The 24,383-nt window shown below is 30.0% G+C and overlaps 1 protein-coding gene across 2 annotated transcripts; it reads right to left on the reverse strand.

Annotated features, from left to right (window-relative positions):
* Window positions 1-1,245: 1,245 nt before the first annotated feature.
* On the reverse strand, window positions 1,246-23,787 carry LOC142333903 (uncharacterized). 2 transcript variants are annotated; one of them, XM_075381496.1, is made up of 6 exons: window positions 23,541-23,777; window positions 17,995-18,147; window positions 13,438-13,566; window positions 8,855-8,983; window positions 5,591-5,713; window positions 1,246-3,434 (listed from the first exon to the last, which is right to left on the reverse strand). In XM_075381496.1, the coding sequence occupies exons 2-6, from the start codon at window positions 18,142-18,144 to the stop codon at window positions 2,508-2,510; spliced, it is 1,458 nt and encodes a 485-aa protein (XP_075237611.1). In that variant the 5' UTR covers window positions 18,145-18,147; window positions 23,541-23,777; the 3' UTR covers window positions 1,246-2,507. The 2 variants fall into 2 exon arrangements, with proteins under 2 accessions (XP_075237611.1, XP_075237612.1); XM_075381497.1 differs by having other exon boundaries at window positions 3,300-3,434; window positions 5,494-5,713; window positions 23,541-23,787.
* Between the last annotated feature and the right edge of the window lie 596 nt (window positions 23,788-24,383).

The raw sequence follows: 24,383 nt of genomic DNA on the forward strand, positions 1-24,383 counted from the left end.
GCCAAATAATTTGTAGATGTTCAAGTTGTTACAAATGCCACCAGTTTGGACACATACCTGAACTGTTTAATTATTTTTTGGTATTATTTTATGTCTCTCATCCACTTTGTGGATGAGAGACATAAACAAGAGGAGTATATTAAGAAGTCGCTGGGCCCGACTTGTGTTAACTGCAGACGTCTTCGGAAGGGCCAAATTCACTCTGTAAATAGTGCATATTGTGCGCGTTATAAGCGGGCCCTTATAATGTATTAAAATTTAATAACGTTAGATGGTTAAAATTCGGCAATTAATTCCGTACGGGCTTACAGTATACAGATTCAAGTTGGCGAGATCGCCATGCGTAGGTGGTTGGATGTTGTCTTGTTGCAGCATTCTACATCGTACCCGATGAACTGCCAGATTTTTCTTGTTGGAAAAGATTTTATTTTGGTTCTGTTTTCATTTCTGCGACACTCTTTTCATTTGTTTGCGAACTGTCCAACTTCATTGGACAGTTCACAAACAAACGATCATCATGTTGTTGTCCGTGCGGATGATCAGAAACCGCATCTGTAAGTTTCAATTTCATTTTTTCAATATAGAGATCCTGCTGATTGTTATCTTGAGGTCTGGTATAAAGTGCTACGATTCTCAGGTGCTAATCGATTCTTTGTTTGTGCGGATGTGAACGCTGTCACTTTTGTGGCATAGAGGCTTCATCGATGATGGCGGTGAATTAATTGAGGTCTTTTTCACACAACATAATTTGCAGGTACCTGGTGAGTTGCCCACCTAACCAGGAATGGTGACGGGCGTCGAATTTTTGTTTAGCTGAACGAATTCATGGGTAGCCATTAGTGGGGAAGATACAGTAAAAGGGTTGTCTGCAGGGTAGTGTGTTGGTCAGTTATTATGAGTGGTGGAATTTGATTCACTTCTGAGACTGAGATTGCTCAGCAGGTGTCGCATCATGGCTTATGATGACGATGGTCTCCTGCTGGACGACAGAAACTCGTTGAAGCAGGTTTAATTCCAAGCCGCTCAAGCACGCAGGATTCACGAGCTAAAAGTTTAGGTATAAAGCAGTCGTATATAAATATCACTGTATTGTTTTAATATCACTTTCAATGTTCATGTTTTACATAAGAAAAATATTGTTAAGTACAATTTCAAACATACATCAACCTAACCTAACTAAACTCAAATCTTTCCTTAAAACAGAAGTACCTAGAATATATTAATATTATTATGACAACGGTCTTGTGATTACGGTGACGTCGGCTCGTTACATAGCCGTGCTTGAAACCTTTGTTGTGGAACAACAGAGATTTCCACAGATTCTTAACACAGCCTGGTTTCAACAAGATAGAGCAACGTCACATACTGCACGAATATCAATGGCAGCTGTACGCCGATTGTTTGGACAACGTGTCATTTCACGAAACGGTGACATTAGATGGCCTCCCGGATCGCCTGATTTCTCAGCTTGCGATTACTTTTTGCGGGGTCACCTTAAAAGTGTTCCACAGCAGACCTGCTACAACAGAAGAACTGAAGGCAAAGATCCGAGAAGCAATTGCGGAAATTCCAGTTGACATGTTACGTCAAACCGTGAACAATTTAATGAAGAGACTGTGTGAGTGTTTACCTGTGGTCACCTGCAAGATGTCATCTTTAAAAAATAAACTAAAATGTATGTATCCTAAAATGGCAACATTTTTACAATTACATGAAATAAAATTCATTTTCTAAAAAAAATTTTTCATTAGTTATTTAATTTTTTAAATTTCCTGTTTCTTTGAATCACCTGTATAAATCTAAAAATTTTTTTCTTTAAGTAATTTATAGGCTACGTAGTAGAGTTCTAGTGTCTCGGCCTTTAATCTGGATGTCCTGAATTCAAATCCAGATCAGGTATGGCACTTTTCTCCATTCTACAAAATTGCAATTTCATCTCATCCTGTAATGCAGTATCTAATGGTGATATTACATCAATAAGAATGGCGGTACAAAAATAAAAAAAAATTAACATTAAATTATAAGCATTAGATAAATTTTATTATACTTGTAGTAAATTATGTATATTTGAAATAATGCTATTAATATTTTCTCCTTAATTAAATTTCTCAATATAAAGTTTACAATGATCATAAAGATTCTCTAATTTGAATATTATTGAGATTTCTTTTTAAAATATAACTCTCTTTAAAGATTTTTGGCAAACATTACAAACAATCTTTCTCTTTGGTGTGTAAATGCCTCTTTAAACTATTAAGATTATTAAAAACCTTTTGCCAGAAGTATGAAAATTAATGTTCTTTAAATCAGAAGGCTGATAAATCTTTTTGGCAGAAGTTACAAACACTATTTTTCTCTTTTGCACGAAAATTAATATGTCTTTAAACTGTCTTTACGATAAAATGACTTTTGACAAAAAATACAAATATAATTTTTCTCTTTGGTATGAACATTTAAATATGATTTTAAACAAAAATTTTGATTAAAAAAAACATTTGAAAAAATTTTTAAATATAATTTTTCTCTTTTTTATGAATCTTAAGGTGTTTCTTTAAATCAGAAGGATGATAAAAATCCTTTTGGCAGACATTACAAACATAAATTTTCTCTTTTGTATGAAGATTAATATGTTTCATTAAACTGTCTTTACGATAAAATGACTTTTGACAAAAGTTACAAATACAATTTTTCTCTTTGTTATGAATATTTAGATGCGTCTTTAATCCAGAAGAACTTTTCTCTTTGGTATGCAAATTAATATGTGTCCTTAAAGTGTTTTTATGATTAAATGACTTTTGACAAATGTTACAAATATAATTTTTCTCTTTTGTATGAATATTAATATGTGCCTTTAATCTAGAAGAACAAGTTAAAACCTTTTGGCAGAAGTTACAAACGTAAGTTTTCTCTTTTGTATGAGAATTAATATGCTTCTTTAAATCAGAAGGCTGATAAAAAACCTTTTGGCAGACGTAACAAGCATAATTTTTCTCTTTTGTATGAAAATTAATATGTGTCTTTAAAGTGTCTTTACGAATAAATGACTTTTGACAAAAGTTACAAACATAATTTTCCTCTTCATTATGAGTAGTAAGGTGAGTTTTTAAAGCACTATCACGAATAAGAGATTTTTCACAAACGTTACTATTATTTTTTTTCTTTTTACCATGAAAGTTAATGTGTCTCTTTAAATAACATTTACATCCGAATCTTCCATCGCAATATTCACAAACCAATTTCTTTCCTTTCTGGATAAACTTGTTCTCACTACTTATATTCTTGACTAAACTTTCTTCTGTCGTTACATCACCATATGCACACTTACATTCACTGGATTTTTTTTTTATAATTCCATCATGTACAGAATTATTTACACATTTGCAAGTAATACAATGGTTGGTACCTCCCTTGATGATTCCTTTATCAATAGTAACCTGTAAAATAAAAAATAACTAATAATTATAATTGCACATATGAAAGTGACAAACCAAAAATCAATGTCTGATTATTACGGAACAAAAATGTCATCATCAGTCTGTTTTTTCATGAAGCCCACTATAACAAGGCACATGTACCTTGATACGCTTGAAAACTTTGCTGTTCCTCATATCTCTGCAGGATACAGTTTCCAAACAGATGGTGCTCTACCGCACTTTTATCGAGATGTTAACATGTTCCTGAACAATCCTTCCCTGGATGTTGGATCATACAGGAGGGGTAATTGGATTGCCACCTACATCTCCCAGATATCATTTTTTTAGACTTTTTTTTATAATTAAATATATCCATATATAAAAATATGTTGTCAAATAAAAATAATAATTAAAAATTAAAATGATAAATATGTTAAAAAGAATGAATTTATTGTGTGATTTGGCTAGCCAATATTATATTACTGTATAGGATTTTAAATAGATTCTGTATTATTTGACAATATATTTTTATATACGGAATTTTTAATTTTGATTTTAAATTTTATATCTTAAGTTTTAGCAAATTCTGTTTTATTGTATTTATTTTGTTTATGGTGTGCATTTATAATATGCAATTTTACGTGAACAATAAAAACATTGTATCAACTGAAGATGTGAGAAAATCGTGAAAGTACTCTTTTGTGTATATATAATGATATAAGGTAAGTGTCATCCTACCTAATTTAATTTTATTCTGTACTTGGTGGGTCAAGTTATTTATATATATATATATATATTCACATCTTTATATATATATATATATATATATTCACATTATTGGTTGTGTATGTTACTACTCTAAATCTATTGTTGTCAGTTTTAAACTATTCATGCATCAGTGTCATAAGTTTCATTCTTTGAGTTGTGTTTTTCTACAAAAAAACCCTGATGGATCAAGGAATGGGTTCTTTAATGGAAGCTAATCAGTGTTCTGGAATCCTTTCAAGGAACATGCTGAATATTATGAAATAATAAATTAAATAAGTTAAAATAATTATTAATAATGGAACTACAATGATTAGCTTCGACATAACTTATATGTACTCAAATATACCTATTGGTTATACAATTTCAATAATAGAAAATAAATTAAGTTTATATATAATATGAGTTGAGATTTTTGGGGATTGTGACTTGAATCACAAAAAGAATCATCCACTCGCTATGTTTCTTCCTCTCCACTGTCCATTTTCTTCCTATTGTTTCTTTTTTTGCTCTTGTTCAATTTTATTATTTCTGATTTCATCTCTAAATTTCCTTCTGTTCTTGATTTCTTCTTCTGAGATGTTTAGTCGTTCCAGGTCATCTTTTGTTTCTTTCAACCAAATGGACTTTTATTTACTTGCCTTGACAATGTTGAAAATTTCCTTAGTGAGTCTATCTTCACTCATCCTGCATAAGTGTCATATATGTTTTTTCTGAATGAATTGCAAAAAAGTCAATTGAAAAAGACAGTGGAGAGGAAAAAACATAGTGAGTGGATGAAGAGGTTTTGGAAAGAAAAAAGAAGTAAGTAAAGCTATAATTGGCTTAAAGTCATGCGCTCTCCTAAAGAAGAATAATCAGAAATAATAATAATAATTGGGTTGTAATCCAAAATTTATATACTAGATAATAATAATAATGAAAAGTGGGACACCAATTATCCAGATGTCCAACTAACTGAACTGCTTAAATCCAGACAGGCAATTTTAAAAAAAACTAGTGCATAATTTGAAAAATTTAGACTATTCAAACTCTGCTTCAACAGGAATATTTTTATCAATGTTTATTATACTGGGTTATTTAACTGCCTTTTCTGAAATTCATTTAACAAAAGCCGGCCTTTGTAAAACTAATTATAAAAGCAAATTTCTACACCTTGTATTTTTTGTACCATATTACTGTATCTCTTTTTTCATACATTGTACATATGTTCAAAATTTCTTCTTAATTTTACAAAAATATCTTTACTTTTTATTTTTTTACTTAGTGTTTAACCATTAAACAAAGAATGATATGTGCAGTATATATGATGAACCTGTTTTAAATTATCCTTTTCAATTATCTAGATTTGGCCTAGCAAGCTCCATTTGGATAATTTGTGTTCCGCTGTATTCAAAATCTATCAATCTTACCACTTCATTTTCAACTTTTAAATTTTCTGATTTGTTGGTGTCTTCAATTGCTAAAGGATCTTTTTCAATACTACCATTCATAATGTCAAGCGGTTCCTCTTTCAGATGTACTAAATTTATTTGCTGCAATAAAAAAACTATAAATTAATGCTACTAAGTAAATATGGTTATGATTTATTGTACAGTTTATAAAATAAAAATAAATTGTATATCTAATTTGATTACCACACACAAAAACAGTGCAGCCACAGTTAAATTATTATTATTATGTGACTTTAATGTGCCAAGTTTTGTACGAGAAAACCTAGGAAATGTTTCTTTTGCTACATGCTATCATACAAATTTAAATGGTAAAAATTTAAGTCACCTTACAAATGTTAGGAGGTATTGTAATCTATAAATTGTAATCTTTTACAATCAAATAATTTGTTCAAACTCCTGCGGTAATTCTCAAAATTCTGTTTTTTTCCCTAATCTTATTGACATCAGTGTTAATACTGCTTACGGTGAAATTGTTTTTCATGATAAATATCTTTTACCTTCAAGATAACGTTACCTAAGATTCTGAATTCTAGTCTTATACCTCATATATTCTTACCATATATAAAAATATTAATTTTATAATATTCAACATTTACTAAATAAGAGTTTGATTATAAATAATATTTATTTTTTATATTGTCACGTAAACTTAAAGTTTGTGCGTGGAACATGAAAACTGAATTTTGTAGCATATGAAAAATTGCATGCATGACTGGGATTTGTTATTAATCACTGATACAGTCATTTTTTTGAGGAATTGCAACTACTTATTAATAATATTGTTGATCGACATGTAGCAAAAATACATACAAAAACAATGTAATTTTCAAGCGGTTCTCTAGTGAATTTATTATGCCAATTATTAAGAAAAACTTCCATAAACTTCAAAAACAATGTAATCTACTTATTATTAAGAATTTTTTTAATTATACTGTTAAAGTTGAGGAATCTTTATCTAATGATTCCAAAGATGTTTTTATAAATAAACTAATAAAAATGAGGATATGGATCTTCTATTGTGTAATGTACTTATGATTTTACAAGCATGGGTTTAACGCCCGACTATTTGAATTAAAATAAATAGTTAAACATTTACCACACTTACAGAGATTTAAAAACGTACCAATTACCCAGCCTTTGCTTGAGAATAAGAATGTAAAATTAGGCCTTAGCAACAAAGGCAATTGCAAAATTACAGGAAACTGGCAAGATTTGCCGGTTGAAGCACAATCTTTAATGAATTAAATTAATGAACTGTGAGTCTCCTATCACTGTGTGAGCTGTGTTTGAACTGAATGATTCATAGGAGTTGAATGAATAATATTACAAAATAATACAATATTAAATAAATTTTAAAAATTTCTGTTAACATAATGGGCTTCCCATTGGGACTGCATCTGAGGCTAGGGTGGTCAGGTATACGAGCTCCTCATGGGAGGCTAGACCAATCATTACTATCAACTGGTAACAAACGGGGTGCCCCAGGAGTGCCCCGGTTTTGGGAAGTGCTATGTGGTGCTCTTATATCTCTGCAAAAATCATTCGATTATTAAAATTCAAATGGGGAATATATATAAATTGGGCACTTGCGTATCTGGCAAGAACGATGGAGTATGGCGGAGAAAGCAGCCTGGATGAGAAGATTAATACCAGACCTGGCAGTATGTAATAAGAGAAAACTTGGTGACTTGAGTTATATGTTACACAGTTAAATGATGGGTCATGGCAATTTTGACTCATACTTGTATGGTATTGACAGGCGGGAATCACCTGAATGTATGTACTGTGATATCTGGGACACAGTAGAGCATATGCTGTTCTACTTTCCGGAGTGGAAGAGCACTGTGGACATGCTGGCAGTAGTGGCCTAGAGCCAGAAAATGTGACATGTGCGTATATGCTGAACTTGGAAGGCAACTGGAGAGCACTTGAGGAATTTGCTAGGATGACACTTTGGGCTAAGGAAGCAAGAAAAGAAGGAGGGCTTTCTAATGGAATAAGTTGAATCATGACCATCAGGTATGTGAACGGCTGGTGGTGCCACTGAGTGTGGAGAACATCATAGGAAGGATGCTTACGAACAAGAATTGGTACACGCTGATCTTGCAATACGTAGCAGGGGTGATTCAGCAGGAAGATCGGAAAGCAAGGGGGGTGACAGAAGCCCTCTGTGGAGTTGTCATTAGTCTGGGCTTGCTTGGATAGGCAGCAATGAGGAAGCAGGTGTACTCCTGATCCATAAAGCTGAAAAGATAAAGTCCCGGAGGGAATGGCAAGCGAAGTGATGTCTGCAGCCATGGGGTAGGCCTTGAGGAGCCCCTGAGTTGGCTCTGAGATTCACCTGGGCTGATGAGCCCTGAAGGGTCCTGGTTCTGATTAGATAGCTAGTCTCATAAGAGACCTAAAATGTGTTTTATTCCTTTGGGCAACCAAGTTATAGGTTCATGGAGTTCTTATGCAGAAATTAAAAAGCTTTTAAATGTCTATTTTTGAATATGCACTTTTTATAGCATAATGCTGCACAAACATAAAACCCTCTACACTACTATCACATATATTTTTGAAATTGCACTATTGATAACTGAAGGCACAATAAAAAAGTTCACAATAAAAAAGTAATAAAAGGTTCACAATTAAAAAAAACTGAAGTTATTGACAACATTTTGCATCAGGTGAATCTAAGAATGATTACTTTAGCACTGCAGCATCAGCTCCACAGGGTGCTAACTTCAAATATCTTTTGTAATAGTATGGTAAATATGTTAACATTTCCTAATGTAAATACAGAATTAAATTTTATCTTATTTTCATTTCATTAATAAAATGTCAAACTGTATTTAATTTGTATCAGGTCAGGTTTTAGTTGCTAACCTGATAAATATTCAAATATGACAAGTGAATACAATTAATAACCAATTACCCAGATCTTATTAAAATGAGAACTCTATCGACAAGTTAAAATACACACATCTCAGAAATCAGTGAAGTTTAAAAACAACACTTTTGCCCTTTCACTTTAACCATTTTTCATTCACGCATAACTTATTAAGTCGGTATCAATTAACTAAAAATAAATAGAATTACAAATGATTTTTTTTATAACAGAACATACTGAAACAGCTACACACACACACACACACACACACACACACACACACGCACACAAATTACATTAATAAGAGACAAATCATGGTTGTTACAATATCCAATAATTATACTTACATGACCCGCAGAAAATTCCATCACTTCCTCTGTCTTCACCGTGTGTAAATCATTTATTTCAAGTTCATTGGTTTCCATTTTAAGATTAAGATGCGGTAAAACTTCATTATTTAGTGATATCTCAGAGTCCTTTAAAAATAAGATAAAAGAAAAAACCTTACAAAATGTGAAAACTAATAGTCAATAAATAATCTTTCTTTATTCTGACTGGAACTTAATAATACTATTATATAATTATATCACATCATCATAAAACAGATTATTAATAGAAAAAACACATGAAATAATGTTAAGGAAAATATTTAAACAGAAAAAATCACAAAAAGATAATTCAAAATTCAGAGGGTGCTATTGAAAATTATTTTGAGCATATATTTAAATACATGTTGATCGGAATGCAGATAAATTGTGCTTTTTTTTGTAATTAGTGTTATTTAAAAATTCATCAACAGAGGAATGTTATTTCTGTAAAAGAGAATTTTTAATTGTATTTTAAATAAATTGTTGAGAAGATTTTTCAAATGATTCAGCAATTCAGAAGCAGAATAAGACAAATTATGAGAAAACAGTAGTTGTCTGGTTCAGTTTAGATAGATATTGTTATTTCTTAAGAACAAGTAAAGATTGCCCATTCATAAATATAAAACACAAGGATAGAATAAGTTATTTAATTTTCTAAATATAGGTCTACACGATTCACTTTTAAACACCAGATAATGATCTGACAGCCCAATTTTCTATCTTAAAAAATCATCTGGTTTTACGGGAGCACCAAGATTTGATATTAAACTTTATACAGGAATATATGCAGAAATAATAAACATTTCCTGCAAACTGCATACTTCCTTTGACTGTAAAAAAAAATAAAATCAATCTCTACCAGTCAGCAAACAAGCCAAAAATAAGTGACTGAATGAAAATGATAATTGTTTTATTGTCAAAGTCATTGTTTCATGCTGATCTCTGTGGCAGAGTAGTTAATATCTCATCAGGAGGTCCTGGGTGCGACTCCTGGTCAAGCATGTCATTTTCTGCATGCTACAATACTCATTATCATACATGAGTAAATTTAAGTGGGTGTAAACCTGTGGTTACTGTAGAAATAAAGATTAATAAATAGTATATGATTATACCATGCGTATAATATTTTTATATTACGGATAATATTTTTAACTTTGTCAAACTGTGGTATAAATTATGAACATTTTTCAGAATGACTAATATAAACCATACTGTTCTAAATTTCCCGTTTATTATTACTACATTATAAAGTAAACTCTATAAAATTTCTAATAATGATATTTAATCTGCTGTTTAAAATACTAATAACAACATACTGAAAATGAATGAAACTGAAAAATCAAAAACCCAGGGGAGATTATTGAAGTCAACACTGTAAAAGAAGCCATTAGGTCCAAAATCAGTTAAATGGTTAGCCTATCGAATAACTAAGAACAACTGCAGTAAAAAATTAATATTAATGAATATAAAACTTAGCACTACTGTATATATTCATTTAATCGGAAGCTCTATATCCAACTGAACATCTGACATTTGTCAACAAACTTCTAATCGACAAAGAAATGAAGAATACTAAAAAAAAATTCTTTCAGTTCATCAAAGACAGAAATGAAGACACAATAATGAACTCTACACGAACATGGAGAAAATATCAGATTTACAGAAAAAAAAGAATTGTATTTTATGATCATCTACAAAGAATGAGCCGTAACAGGCTATTTATACACTTTAAAAATCTAAAAACTGAAAGACATACAAGAAATGAAAATAACACAAGACGACATCAAAGAACATCTCATTTACTATGAGGAAGAATTGCAAAATATTTTAGGTTTCCAGGAAAAACTATAGAAGAAATATTTCATACCCGAACAGATTAAAACTACAATTCAACCAAACATAATTCGTGTAAACCTATGACACCAAATACTGATATTAATAGTTAGTTATTTAACGCATAAATGATTTTTTGATGAAATAACGCGTCATTAAAAGGTGCCCAGACGAAATATTTGGTCAACCACGTTTTTGCTGAAAAGTGCCAGTGATTCAATAATTCTTCATTATGAATTGACCTGTTTTATTCTGTATGTTGATGGGTTACTAACACGTGCGAGTCTAGTTCCACTTTTACACTAATTTAACATTGAAGCGCTGGTAGCATGTTACTCTATTCTGTCTTGTTTCCCACCATTCTGAACAGGTGTTACTATGCATACTATGCATTTGTTTTCATCGTTTTGATTGCTCCATAAGTTGTGTTTGTGTTATTTTTATTATTTCTTTGTATAATCTATTGTGTTCTTTTAATCGTTTTCATAATTTTACTGTTATTTTTATGTAATTTTTCAATCATATTTTTATTTCCAATTGCTTGTATCTGTGAATGTGACCATATGTAAATAACAAACAACAAAATTGTTTAATATAACCTAACTTTAGTAATTTTTTATGTAATATTTGTTTTATTATTTGAATCATTTACTAATGTTTTAAAATATTAGATATTGTAAATGATATTTATTAGTTCAACATGGTTTGTTCAATATGTGTAAATGATACTGATATAACAACTTTCAAATGATTTTAATAACTAGTAGCGTTTCAATGAGAAACAGTGATTTTCATTTTCTTCAGGATATTCCCAATGATGAGCATGATGAAGAACAGGATTTACATCCTCCTGCTCAGATAGGTAAAAGACCTCGAATATCAGTTGCTAAAAAAAGACAAAACATTGGGTTCGCAATGACTGATGTATGATATTACCACAAAGCTTTGCAACGCACAAATATTTGCTGGTACTCCAGGAATAAACTTCCCTACTGATCACTCTTAACAATGTATATTCATTATTCTGGTTATTTTTTACTAATAAATTAATTGATATTCTAGTGAAGCAGATTAATCTTTGTAAAAAATTTCTTAAAAAAAAAAAAAGAAATACTAAACCACTTTTTGAGGTTTCACCTGTGAAACAGACTGATAATTATGAGATGTTTTTGTTTGTAGCTGTATATATGCTATCAGGAATTATTTGGAAGCCACTGATTGAAAGTTACTACAGAATCTAGCTACTTTTTACAACTCTTGGATTTAAAAAAATTCTATCCCGTAAGAGAAAAACTTCTGTCACATTTCCTCCATTTTATTGATGATATTAATAGTAATCCATCTCCGAAAAATAAAACTGATTGCTGACTATCTTGTTAACAGATTCAGAGAAATATATACACCTGAAAAAAACTTTAACGACTAATGAAAGTTTACTGGAAAGGTAGGCTAAATTTCCAGTTCATTCAGTTATTCAGAACAAAAAGGGCATGCTTTGACATTAAGTCATGTGTTATTTCAGAATCAGAAACTGGTTTTATATACATAACTTGATAGTTTATGTAGTTGCAGACACAGAAATTATAAAAAAACACCCTAATCATGGCTACACCACTAATACTATCATAACTCTAAAAGTCATGACAGTATTAATAACTAGTAACCTGTTAGAAAAAGATTACTGTATTTACACTTACAATTATTATTGCCCCTGAACTTGCTCTAGCTTTGAGAAAGCGAAATACAGGCACAGTATTCCAAGATATATTGCAAAAGAAATTAAATAAAAATGAAATCTGTGCAGCGAGATAAGACAGGAAAAATGATGATGAAGTAACAACTAATCACAAATTACAGTGTAGAAGTAGCATGGAAAGAAAGAAGGCAATGAATCCAAATGTTATCAAAGGTTATTAAATATATTTATATATATATATAATTCTCTTAATGTGTACATTGCAATTTGTTCCTACTAGTGAACAATAAAGCTACCCCACCATGGCCTAATGAGATGAGGATATGTATGACATGTAAACAATCTGTAATCTTGTATATGCAGGTGCACCATTCCAGAGACATACGGTTAATTGAACTCCAACCAATAAAGCACATCAGTATCCACGGTTTAGTTTTTAAATCCATATAAAAGCAACTAACTTTTACTAGGATTTGAACCTGAGAACCTTTAACTTCAAAAATCAGCTGTAAACAATTGATTTGATATGAGTTAACCACTAGACCAAACTGGTGGGCTAAATATATGAATGAGTTAAGAAATGAACTTTATGTATGTAATCTAAAATTTATAATAGATAACGAAAAGATAATACAGTGGGACTCCAATTTTCTAGATGTCCAACTAACTGGACTGCTTAAATTCAGGCTAGGCAATTTAAAAAACTAAAACAATATTTGAAAAATTTAAACAATATTCAAATAAATTTCTGCTTCGACAGGAACCTTTATTTTACTGGGTTTTTTAACTAAGTTTTTAGCAATTCATTTAACAAAAAGATATATATACGGTCTTTGTTAAACTAATAAACGTAAATTTTCCAAACACTGTATTTTTTTACATTTTATTTTTTTTTTGCATTGTACATATGTTACCCATTTACGTCTACAGTAAATGTTTTTTAAATTATCTTTTCCAGTTACCCAGATTTGGCCTTGCAAAAGTCCATCCAGATAATTGGTGTTCCACTGTATGCAAGATCTAATACCCTTACCACTTCAATTTCAACTTTTATATTTTTTGATTCAACTAAGTTGATCTCTTCAATTTCTAAAGGATCTTTTGGTATATCACTGTTAATCATATCAACCATTTTCTCTTTAGGTTGTACTAAATGTACTTGCTGCAACAAAAAACAAAAATGAATTCTTCAAAGTAAATGTTTATGATTTTTTGTATAATTTATAAAATAAAAATAATTATTATCTCTAATTTACTTACTACACACATTAACAGGGCAGCTACAGTCAAATTATCATTATTAATAGATATAATTAATAATTATCATTATTAATAATCACTTTAATGGGCCAGGTTTTGTATGGGAAAACCTAGAAAATTTCTTACACCAAATTTTATCATCCAAATTTAAATGTTAAAAATGCTGCTATTCACTTTACAGATTTTTCTATACATTTTAATCTTTTACAATCAAATAATTTGTTAACTGTTGTGGTAATTCTCCTGATTCAGTTATTTCTAATGTTACAAACATTAGTGTCCATATTGCTTATGGTGAAATCTTTGATAGAGATAAATATAATTTACCTTTAGAGATAAAGTTGCCTAAGACTTTCAATTCTTATCTTATATCCTATCAACACATACCAGATTATAAAAATATAAATTTTGTAAGAGTCAACATTTAATGAATGAGAGTTAGATTCTAAATAAGATTTATTTATTTTTTGTTACCATATACGCTTCAACATTATGTGTGGAACATGAAAATGCAATTTTGTAGCATAAGAAAAATACTATGCCTGACTGGAATTTGATATTGATCATGTTATAGAAATTTTTGCTGAGGAATTGCAACTATGTATTACAGTGGTCACTATGAAATATGCCATTTGTGTTTAAACTACTGCACTTAAGTTAAAAAAATTTCACAATAAAAATGAAGGTACAATCAAAAAATTATTTTCGCGCTAGCTCGATTTGGCCGATTTTAGTTACAATCATTTGTTTGAAAATTAGAGGCATGAAAGCAGAGTTTTTACACTTTTTTTTTGGAGAATGTCAATTTTGAATTGCTATAAAATCCAAACCGATAGATACAAATTTTCTACTTTTGGAGATAAATTATTTCTTAATAATTGTAATTAAGATTTAGCCCAAAACTACTACTATTTATGCTTACAGGTCATTTCAAGTAAGAAATCAAATTTTGGTTAACATTAGGTGTAGAAAAAAGATATTTCCACTAATATCAGGCATTAATTTTTGTAGAAATTTTCAGCATTATAATAAATTATATAACATTTACCAATACGATTTTAATATCTCTATGTAATCTGTTATTCTTTTTATAGATGAATCATTGATAGAAATATTGTGAATAGTTGTAAAAATAAAATCACCAACAGTATAATAATAATAATATTTACAAAAATTGTAATTTATAATATTAACGAAGTAAAAAGTAATCTGATAAAACTGTGTGAAAGGTAATATTAGACCATGTCTGCATTATAGCAACAAACAGGATAAACGCTTAACTACTAGTTGCAACTGTACTTTTTGAATGACCTTTTCATACTTTTCTGACCTCAATTAAAAGCTTAATATTAAATACATTATTTTCAAAATATTGTCATCTTATTCAAATTGTTTTAACGATTACAACGATGTGTTTTTTCCACAAAATATTCATTGACACTAAACATAGGCTGCCTTGTAAAAAAAAAACTCTGCACACTTAAATAATACTAGTTTTGGGCTAAATTTTAACTATAATTATTGAGAAACAATCGTTTAATCTACCTCCAAAAGTACAAAATTTTATTTAGATCGGTTTTGACTTCATAGCAATTCAAAGCTGATGTTTTCAAAAAAAGAAAAAAAAAGCTGACTTATCCGCTTCTCATGCCCCTAATTTTCAAATGAATGATGGTAACTAAAATCGGCAAAATCCAGATGATAGATAAAAAATAATTGCAGTTTCAAACAATACCTTAATTTTTCTTTACAATTTTTTTTAACCAAGATACAACAGTTTAAACACAAGCACCATATTTCATGGCAACCACTATAATAATATAGTTGAAAATCATTTACCAAAACTACTTATAAAAAAATTGTTATTTTTGAAGCAGTTCTCTTGTGAAATTATTATCGCAATTATTAATAACAAAAAGTTTTGTAAGCTTCAAAAACAATACAAATCTATTTATTAAGAATTATTTAAAAACAAAGTGTATGCAATACTTATAGTCGTAAAGATTTATTATTAAATTATTCTGTTGAACTTCAGGAAACTTTATCTGATGATTCCAAAAATTTTTTTAAATTTACTAATAAAAATAGCAACAGTAGATCTTATTCCATTGTACGCACTTTGAAATGAGTATGCTAATAAGGGCGCCGATATTGCAGAACTTTTTCGCTAAAAAATTTGGGAGTGTATATTAACCATTGTTAATATACACTCCCAAATGTAATTTTAGTTAAGGATAAATCATTATTTATCCTTAACTAAAAATTACATTTGATTATAATGATTGCTGCAGTTAAAAATTATTTTAACTGAGAATGATATTGAAGAAGCAATGCAATTTTTTGCGAAGCTCTTAGACAAGTTAATTTGTATGAAAATCACACTTTACATAAAGAAATTTATATAGTTCCTGAACATGTTTTTTGGAAAAACTACTCAAACAAACTTGTGTGAATATATGGAAGATACTGCCGATGCAATAAATGATGATAATTATCTTGATGCAATTTACACTGATTTTCATTGTACATTTGATGTAGTTAATATCAAATTACATATTAAAAAACTTGCTGAGTGCGGATTTAATAATAAATTATTGTCTTGGGATATATTCACTTAAACAAACAGAATTCCCTACGTTAAAATTGAACATTTTATCTCTACGCCTATTTACATGAGATGTTGAGTAAGAAAAAGCATGCATTTCGATTTCCAAATTTTCATAGTATTTAAAAATTACATTAGTTTATTCATACGTGCTATTCATTTTTATTTTTATTTTTTGCAGATTATATGAAATTGTTTAAACCTATTACACATCAGTTGATATTCAATTACTTCCAATTGATTTGACTTTTGTGCAAAGATGCGACTTAAATAATATTTCGTCTAACTTAAAAACAATTGATTTGGCTTATGCATAATTTTCATGTTTCAATCGATTCTCATAATCACCTCATAACGCACCATACTGGGCGTTATGTTCAGTAGCCGACCAGATATTTATAATACTAGATTAAGTACAGTTAAACCTTATCAAAAGCTATTGTAACTTATGAATGATAATTTTGTTATATACCGGTACTTTTTTTTAATATGATTTTTCATCTATTTCAATTAAATAAATAAATACAGTTTAAAAGTCACCAAACATACCAAAATACCAATCGTATAAGTCAATTGACAGAAGTTCATATTTAACATCGTAAAAGAATTTGTTGCACGTCCCAACACAATTAACATTACTAAACAGACTCTTACAAATACAAAATCAGAAACAGAATTCACATGAGTGTCAGAAAAATTAGAAATTAAAACAGAAGTAAGACAAGGGAATAGTTTACCATCAATTATTTTCACCTGTGTTCTAGAGAAAAGAGAAAGATAAAAAATGAAGAAAGATGTTGAAATACACCAATAAATAAAGTTGGGTCTGAAATTGAAAGGAATTGGAATTAACCGCTTAGCCTTTGTGACGATATTACAACTTTCTTGGAGAACTTTGAAAAGGCAGCAGAACAATAAACTATCTAAAATGAATTGCAGGGAAAATAAGGCTAAAGATTTCTTCCAAAAGGGCAGAATTCATAATCAACCAAGATTCTCCCAAGTCACTAAAAACAAAATATGAAAACCTCAACAGTCAACAAATTTAAATATAAGAATAAAATCCAAATTAATGGTTTAGATAAATCTAATCAAACAAAAATGAGATAAATAAAATTAGCCTACCAACTAACAAAAGATATTTTCAACAAAAAGAACATCTCAGTAGATGCCAAAATCGGGCACTAAAATATGGTAAACAAACCAGAGAACCTGTTTGCATCAGAAGCATCTCTAATTTGAAATCAGATAAAATAAATTCAATAGAAAAAAAGTCAAAACTTCAGAAAAATACTAGGACCAATAAGAATACAAGAAAATGGACGCAAATTAAGAAGTAATAAACATATTTACAAATACAATGAAACCGAGAAAATGTCAGATTCCATCAGAAAAATAGATCTTTTAACAGACTTACAAAACAGATTTTCAACCACATTTACAGTGAAAAGAAAGGAAAACAATAGATTTCAATGGTTTTAAATGAAATTAAAATATTTTAAGGAGATATTACAATATAGAACAATGGTGAAAAAACCATTAAAGGTTCCAAGGATTTGTAAGAGAAGCAGAAAGAAGAAACAATCACATTCAGAGAAGTCAAAAACAAAGCAAAAGAATGAAGAATAAATAAAACATATAGAAGAAAGAGAAAAATGCAAAAAATATTGTTTCATGGTCTTCAGTTGGCTAAACAAACAAAAAAAAAAATTAAAAAATGCTTACATGCTCAGATGATGCATCAGTTTCAGTTATGTGATGTGGTAAAAAAACGCATATCGTTTCTGCTACATTATACTGTTTAGTGTCTAATTTAATATTTTTATTAAGAGGCAGAGCTTCATTAATTAAAGTATTATTTACAGGCCCATTCATTATCTGTAAAAAAAAGACAAAAAAAAATTAAAATAAATATATATAATAAAAAAAAAACATAAGAAAGACTTCATAAACACCTCTTTTGTAATTCCTTAATGTCTGTTCTTGGTTTATGTTTTATGGATTGGCTTGGATGAAGTTATATTTGACTGATGCAAGCTTTCTTAATTAAAAAAATAAGAACACAAGAAGAGGTGAATAATATTAATCACATTGATTGCCATGTGTGCCATATGTGGCTCACATTAAATTGTCTGTGAGGCAATGACATGGCCCTTGGCTCACTGATTCTTTGAATTGGAGTAATGTGAACTACATATGGCTCACATCCATATCCTTACAAAAACGCATCGTGAAACTTGTAGGGCAGGGCAGGGCAGGGCACACAACAGAATTTTTTTTTTATATTGGAAGGTGTAGTCACAACCTTACAGTTAGTTGTATGAACATTAACTTTCAAAAAATTTCATGCTGGCAGCAGTGATGAGGTGATGAATCCAGCTGTTTACATACGCATGTAAACTTAAATTTAAATTATACTTAAACTTAAATTTCAATGGACATTGAAATTTAAGTTTTGGTACATTATTTTATTAAGTTTAAATTTCATTTTTATGATGGAACAAGTGTCACTAACATGTAGTAAATTATAAGAACGGGTAAAACCTAGACAAGTTACGCTAATGAACCTCACTAAAGTAAATGCAGATGACTCCAAATTGCAAGAAATTGAATAAAAGTGGTCCCAGACCTCTATCTTACTTAGGTTTTAAGAAAAGTGGGGCAAAACACAAAAACCTTAAATTGGAAAATACACTTTTTTAGGTTTGAAATAAAATGAATTTGTTAATTTCCCAATAAACAAATAAAAATTTCCAGTTAACTTTGAAGAGAATAATTCAAATTAAATGTTTTCAACAATGAACTAGACAATTATAATAGTGAAGGAGATAATCATCTAATCTAACTGCAGTTAATAACTTAGATATCATGATATTTTATGAGGACTTGCCAGTGATAATTCAGTTACTTTTTCCTACACCTTTCCACTATTCGTTAATGATGAAATAACAGCAAAGTCACAGACACCAATCCCCAAGAAGTGTATCAAGCATTTTTCACGAATGATGACATTTTCAATTTATTAGTTAATGAGACAAATGATTATACAGAACAAAATATTGAATTTGAAAATAGTTAGACCAACCGGGAATTAAAAAAATACATTGAAGAAATGGAATCCACTCAATATAAATGAAATGAAAAGATTCTCTGGGATAATTTTGTGAATGAGCCTTGGTAAACTGCTGATTATAAAGCAATCTGTTGTATTCTAATCAGGTTGTTAGTAATCTAATGTCCTGAAACAGATTCGGGATTCTTCTGAGAATGTTTCATGCTTCAAATAATGAAAATGCACCATAAGTTGAAATACTGTACAAAGTTCAACAACTAATCGATTTGCTTTTCCCAAAGTTTCAAGATGCAACAAATCCCCAGGAAGAGATGTGCATTGATGAAAAATAATTCCTTTCTTTGTCATAGCCTGGTTTTCGCATATCCTTATTAACAAAGAACAGAAACCCCCAACGAAAACCACCACATTTAGGGAAGAATCAACTCTTCATTTTCTACAGATGTTTGACCATAATATGCAAATTAAAGTCAGTCAAGAAGGATATACAAGAGAGACTACAATAGTGCATAGGCTGATCGATGTTGACGGTAAGAAGTCAACAGCAAGACAGGGGTGCAGTGGCTGCTACAATATGAATAGGCAAACAGAAGACAGAGAAAACTCGGCAAAAACTATCAAAAAGGTGATGACAAAAGTGTTCTGAGGGCGATGCCTTTTTTTGTGTTGATTGCTTAAACTCAGCACTCTCAAGCTTTATTGAAATGAACTGATCGATTTTGTTATCTCATAAAACTTTGTTGAACATGATTTTGTGTAAAAGTTCTGTAATGAAAAATTGATAACAAAATTGTTTATTAAGTAATAGAAATGATGAATAGAATTGATGTAATGTTATAGTTTTCTGTAAATAGTTTTTTTGTAACATAGTATGATGTAACTAATAACAACAGTAGTTAAGAGATGTAAATAGGTAGTTTCCTTAAGAGTTATAAATATAACTTCCTTCTTTTTGTACAAGAATACTTTGTAAATAATATTAAAATTAATCATGTGATCCTCAAAGGCTCACATGGACTTCACATCAAAAAATGAAGAATATCAGGAGGCTGTGTGAGCCGCATGTGGCTCAAACCAGTTTTTCTTTAATGTGCATATCTGTTACAATTTTAATAAATATACTAAAATGACTTGTTAAAAAAGATAGCATCTTAAAGCCTTTGATGTCAGTTTTATACATACACATGATGCTTAACTCATCACAATAAATAACCACTGGCAGTCAATGTAAATTAAGCAGAACTTTAATAATTAAAAATAAAATTATATGGAAGCAATTTAGATGCGATATAATGTTACCAGAGATTTAATCACAAAATTTAAGACAAAAATCTTACAACAGAATAAAGTACAATAGTCGTTTTTGAAAAGAAAAGTGAATATCAATCATCTGAAAAGTGTTAAAACTGAATTTTTTGGTTGGATTAAGAACCAGAAAAGAAAAAAAAATAGTACAAAATCATTAAGAGTATAATGTTGGATATGCAGACTGTGGTTATAGAGTTTATTTTCTGGACAAGTAAAATGTTATTTTTCCTACATACCGAGTAAAGACCTTACTGAATAACCTAAGTCTCCAGAGTGTCTACGGTGGATGGGTGATTGCTGTTGAGACTGATTTGTATGATATCATTAAGTATAAAGCAAGACTCGTTGCTAAGGGCTATAATCAACATACAGGGACTGATTATTTTGACATTTCAGCCCCGTTTCCCACTTAAAGACAGTCACAGCACTTTTCACTTATTCATTACAAAAAGGATGGAAAATAAAACTGTTTAATTTGAAGAATACTTTCCTTAATGGTCAACGTAAACAAGAATGTTTTCATGCAATAACCTAAGGATATGAGATGGAACACAAAAAGTGTACAACTATGAAAAAGTTTTTATAGGCTTAAACAAGCTTAAAAGTATTGGTATAAATAATTAATAGACTTCTTATAGCAGTGAGGTCTAGAAGAAAGCAAGAATGATCCTTGCATATATCACACTAAGAAACTGTGATGGTATTTCATGTTCATGAGGTCTTATTATAGATCCTTCTTCAAAGATTATGAGCCTAAGAACAAAGTTAAATTCTCGACTTGTATTATAATCACATGAAGTGGAAAATTATCTTGGGATAAAGATTACTGTAACAGACAAACTTATAAAAATGGACCACTCAGTAAATGCAAAGATAATTCTACAAAAATATATGTTTAGCAGTTGCTAAAATAACAATGTACAGGTGTACACCGTTATTTTTACCACTTGAACTTGGTTGGACAAGTTCAAGGCCGGAAACTCTCCTCTAATCTCCAATGGTAAACATTACAAGATGGAAGTTTAAATGATTTAGCTTCAGGCACAACACCAGACTTAAGTTTTTCCTTTAATATTGCATCTAGAACACAAAATCAAGCAATGCAGACCCATTTTAATTGGGTAAAAAGAATTTTCAGATATTTGAAATCTATTTCTGAAGATGGCATTAAATGTATTAAAACAAAAAGCAGAAAACTGAGGCATACAGTGATGCTGGTTAGTAACAAAGTGACTAAGATTGACTTGTGTAACTCTTCTTAAACCTTTTAAGACCACTTGATGATTTTTCATCAAGTTAGATTTTATGGTAAAATGATTGATAAAACGATTTTATGATAAAATGAAGTTGGGTTTTGTGCAAGAAAGACGATTTGGCAAAATTTTATCAGTGTAAAAATGACATGTTTGGTTGTCATGGCAGACATAACAATCCACTTGATAGATGTTATGACTGTTATTGTTTAAAGTCACACATGACATCACAATTAATATTTGAAAGGTAAACAAAAATAATTATTTTGAACTTGAATGTTTATGTTTTTATTTTTAGAGAATGTTTATTTATTTAAAGAACATCTGTGCAATACATAAATATTGTTCTTTTGTTATTGCTTTGAGTTGGCCGTGAAATCATAGTTTGTTCAGAATGAAAATGAATGCTTTATTTAATTTAGGTTTTTTTACAATACTGTACTTATTGGTACATTGCATAGTACATAGATGAACCAAAAACATTGTGGATTTATCATTATTTTTAGTTGTTTGTGAGTTCGGATCGTAATATTACATTTATATCATCTTAGTGTTTTCTTTTCTTTTTTCTGAAAATATTTATTAGTAAATTGTTATAATATGCAAAATGAGCATATTCGGACACCAATTGAAATTGATTTTGGGAACTAAGGAATGTTCAATCTGATAGTGATTTGTATACTGAAGGTTCATTTCTTGCCAAAAATCATGAAATTTTCAGGTTTAACACAAAACCAGCAATTCTAAAAATCATGATTCCCATAATAAAACTGTTTCTTGATTTTGAGTTCAGTAACTTCATTCATTTTTTTGGGGGGGTTTTTTATTTCCGTTTTTGGGTTCTTTAATCTTTAGAAACATATTTGGGTAAGATATGACCACAGGCAAATTAGAAGTTGATAGTACTTTGGTAATCCTCAATAACAAAAAAAAAAAATGTTGAAAAATAATGGTAATATAAAATGTTATAATTTTTTTAGCACAATCTTATTCACCATAAGGCACAACACAGTTTTTTTGCCAACAATAATATAAGCATGCAATTTATTTTTAAAATTTCCAAAAGAGGTCTGGTCCTCAAAGGGTTTAATATTGTGGCAGACCAGTTGTATCTAAAAGTAAATAAGAGAAATGTGCATCAATCTCTTCTGCTAACTAAATATGTTGCTGCAATAGAGGCAACCAAATGGTAGGTTAGGCTTGACATCTAGTTAAAGGAAGTTTGTGCACTTTATATGAATTCAAAGCCAACTCTCCCTTAAATGATAATCAGAGTGCCATTAAACTTACAAATAACCCGATGGTCAACAATAAATCAAAACATAACTAAACTAGACACAATCATGTATGGAAGTTGGTGAAATTGGAAGCTACATTCAATCTAAAAAACAGGCAGATTTAATATTTAAAAAGGACTATCATCTGCTTAAAGTAATGAAGACTCATCGGTATGAAAATTCAATGTAAATTCTGCGAGGTCTTATTATGAACATTGGAAGGGTGCATCAAGGAATATTAATATTTACGTGCAATGAATTGACATCACATGATAATGCCCACACTATCGATTCATCAATACAAAGAAAATCAAACTTAAATTCTATTAATTTGTCTTAGATTAGTATAAAATTTCTTACCTAGGATAAACAAAATGAATACCCCAGCGAAAACACACTTTTCAATCGAAATACCTTTCTGACAACGGTAGACGTGATCAACGATGCCAACACATGCAGTTTTATATTTTAATATACGATGGATGTTGGTGGAAAAAATATATACATATATATTTTTATATGTATAAATAATAAGATGGTGCACAACAGACTTAATAAATAATTTTTCATTCAATGAACGTGGTTTCATTGAACATTCAATGAACGTGGTTTCATTGAACATTCAATGAAAGTGGTTTAATACAAAAAAAGAATTTACTGACATTTTCGAAAATGTCTTAGAAGCTTTTGCTATTCATAATTTTTTTTTTTTTTAAATGGGCTTGCATTTAACAATAATAATAAAGCTTTTCTTGATCAAAGTAATACAACACAAAAACGAACATGAAAATTCAAATCACATTTACGTTAATATATTAAAAAACCACTAATTATTTTTAATTACTTTACAGATATTTATCTGTGCGACCGGCGACATTAATAAAAAAATTGAATACTTGTGAAAACCTCAACAGTAAATGTTAACTCCTATTTACTTCATACTTCTCTTACGGAACGGAACACAAGGATGGCGGGAGTTTCAATGTTTCTCCCTCCAGATCGCAGAGCCTACCCATCGGGTTGGTCTAGTGGTTAACGCGTAGTTCCCAAATCAGCTGATTTGGAAGTCGAGAGTTACAGCGTTCAAGTCCTAGTAAAGCCAGATAATTTTACACGGATTTGAATACTAGATCGCGGATACCGGTGTTCTTTGGTGGTTGGGTTTCAATTAACCACACATCTCAGGAATGGTCGAACTGAGAA

The sequence above is a fragment of the Lycorma delicatula genome, chromosome 13 (genome assembly GCF_047948215.1).
Source record: "Lycorma delicatula isolate Av1 chromosome 13, ASM4794821v1, whole genome shotgun sequence".
NCBI classification, from domain to species: Eukaryota; Metazoa; Arthropoda; class Insecta; order Hemiptera; family Fulgoridae; genus Lycorma; species Lycorma delicatula.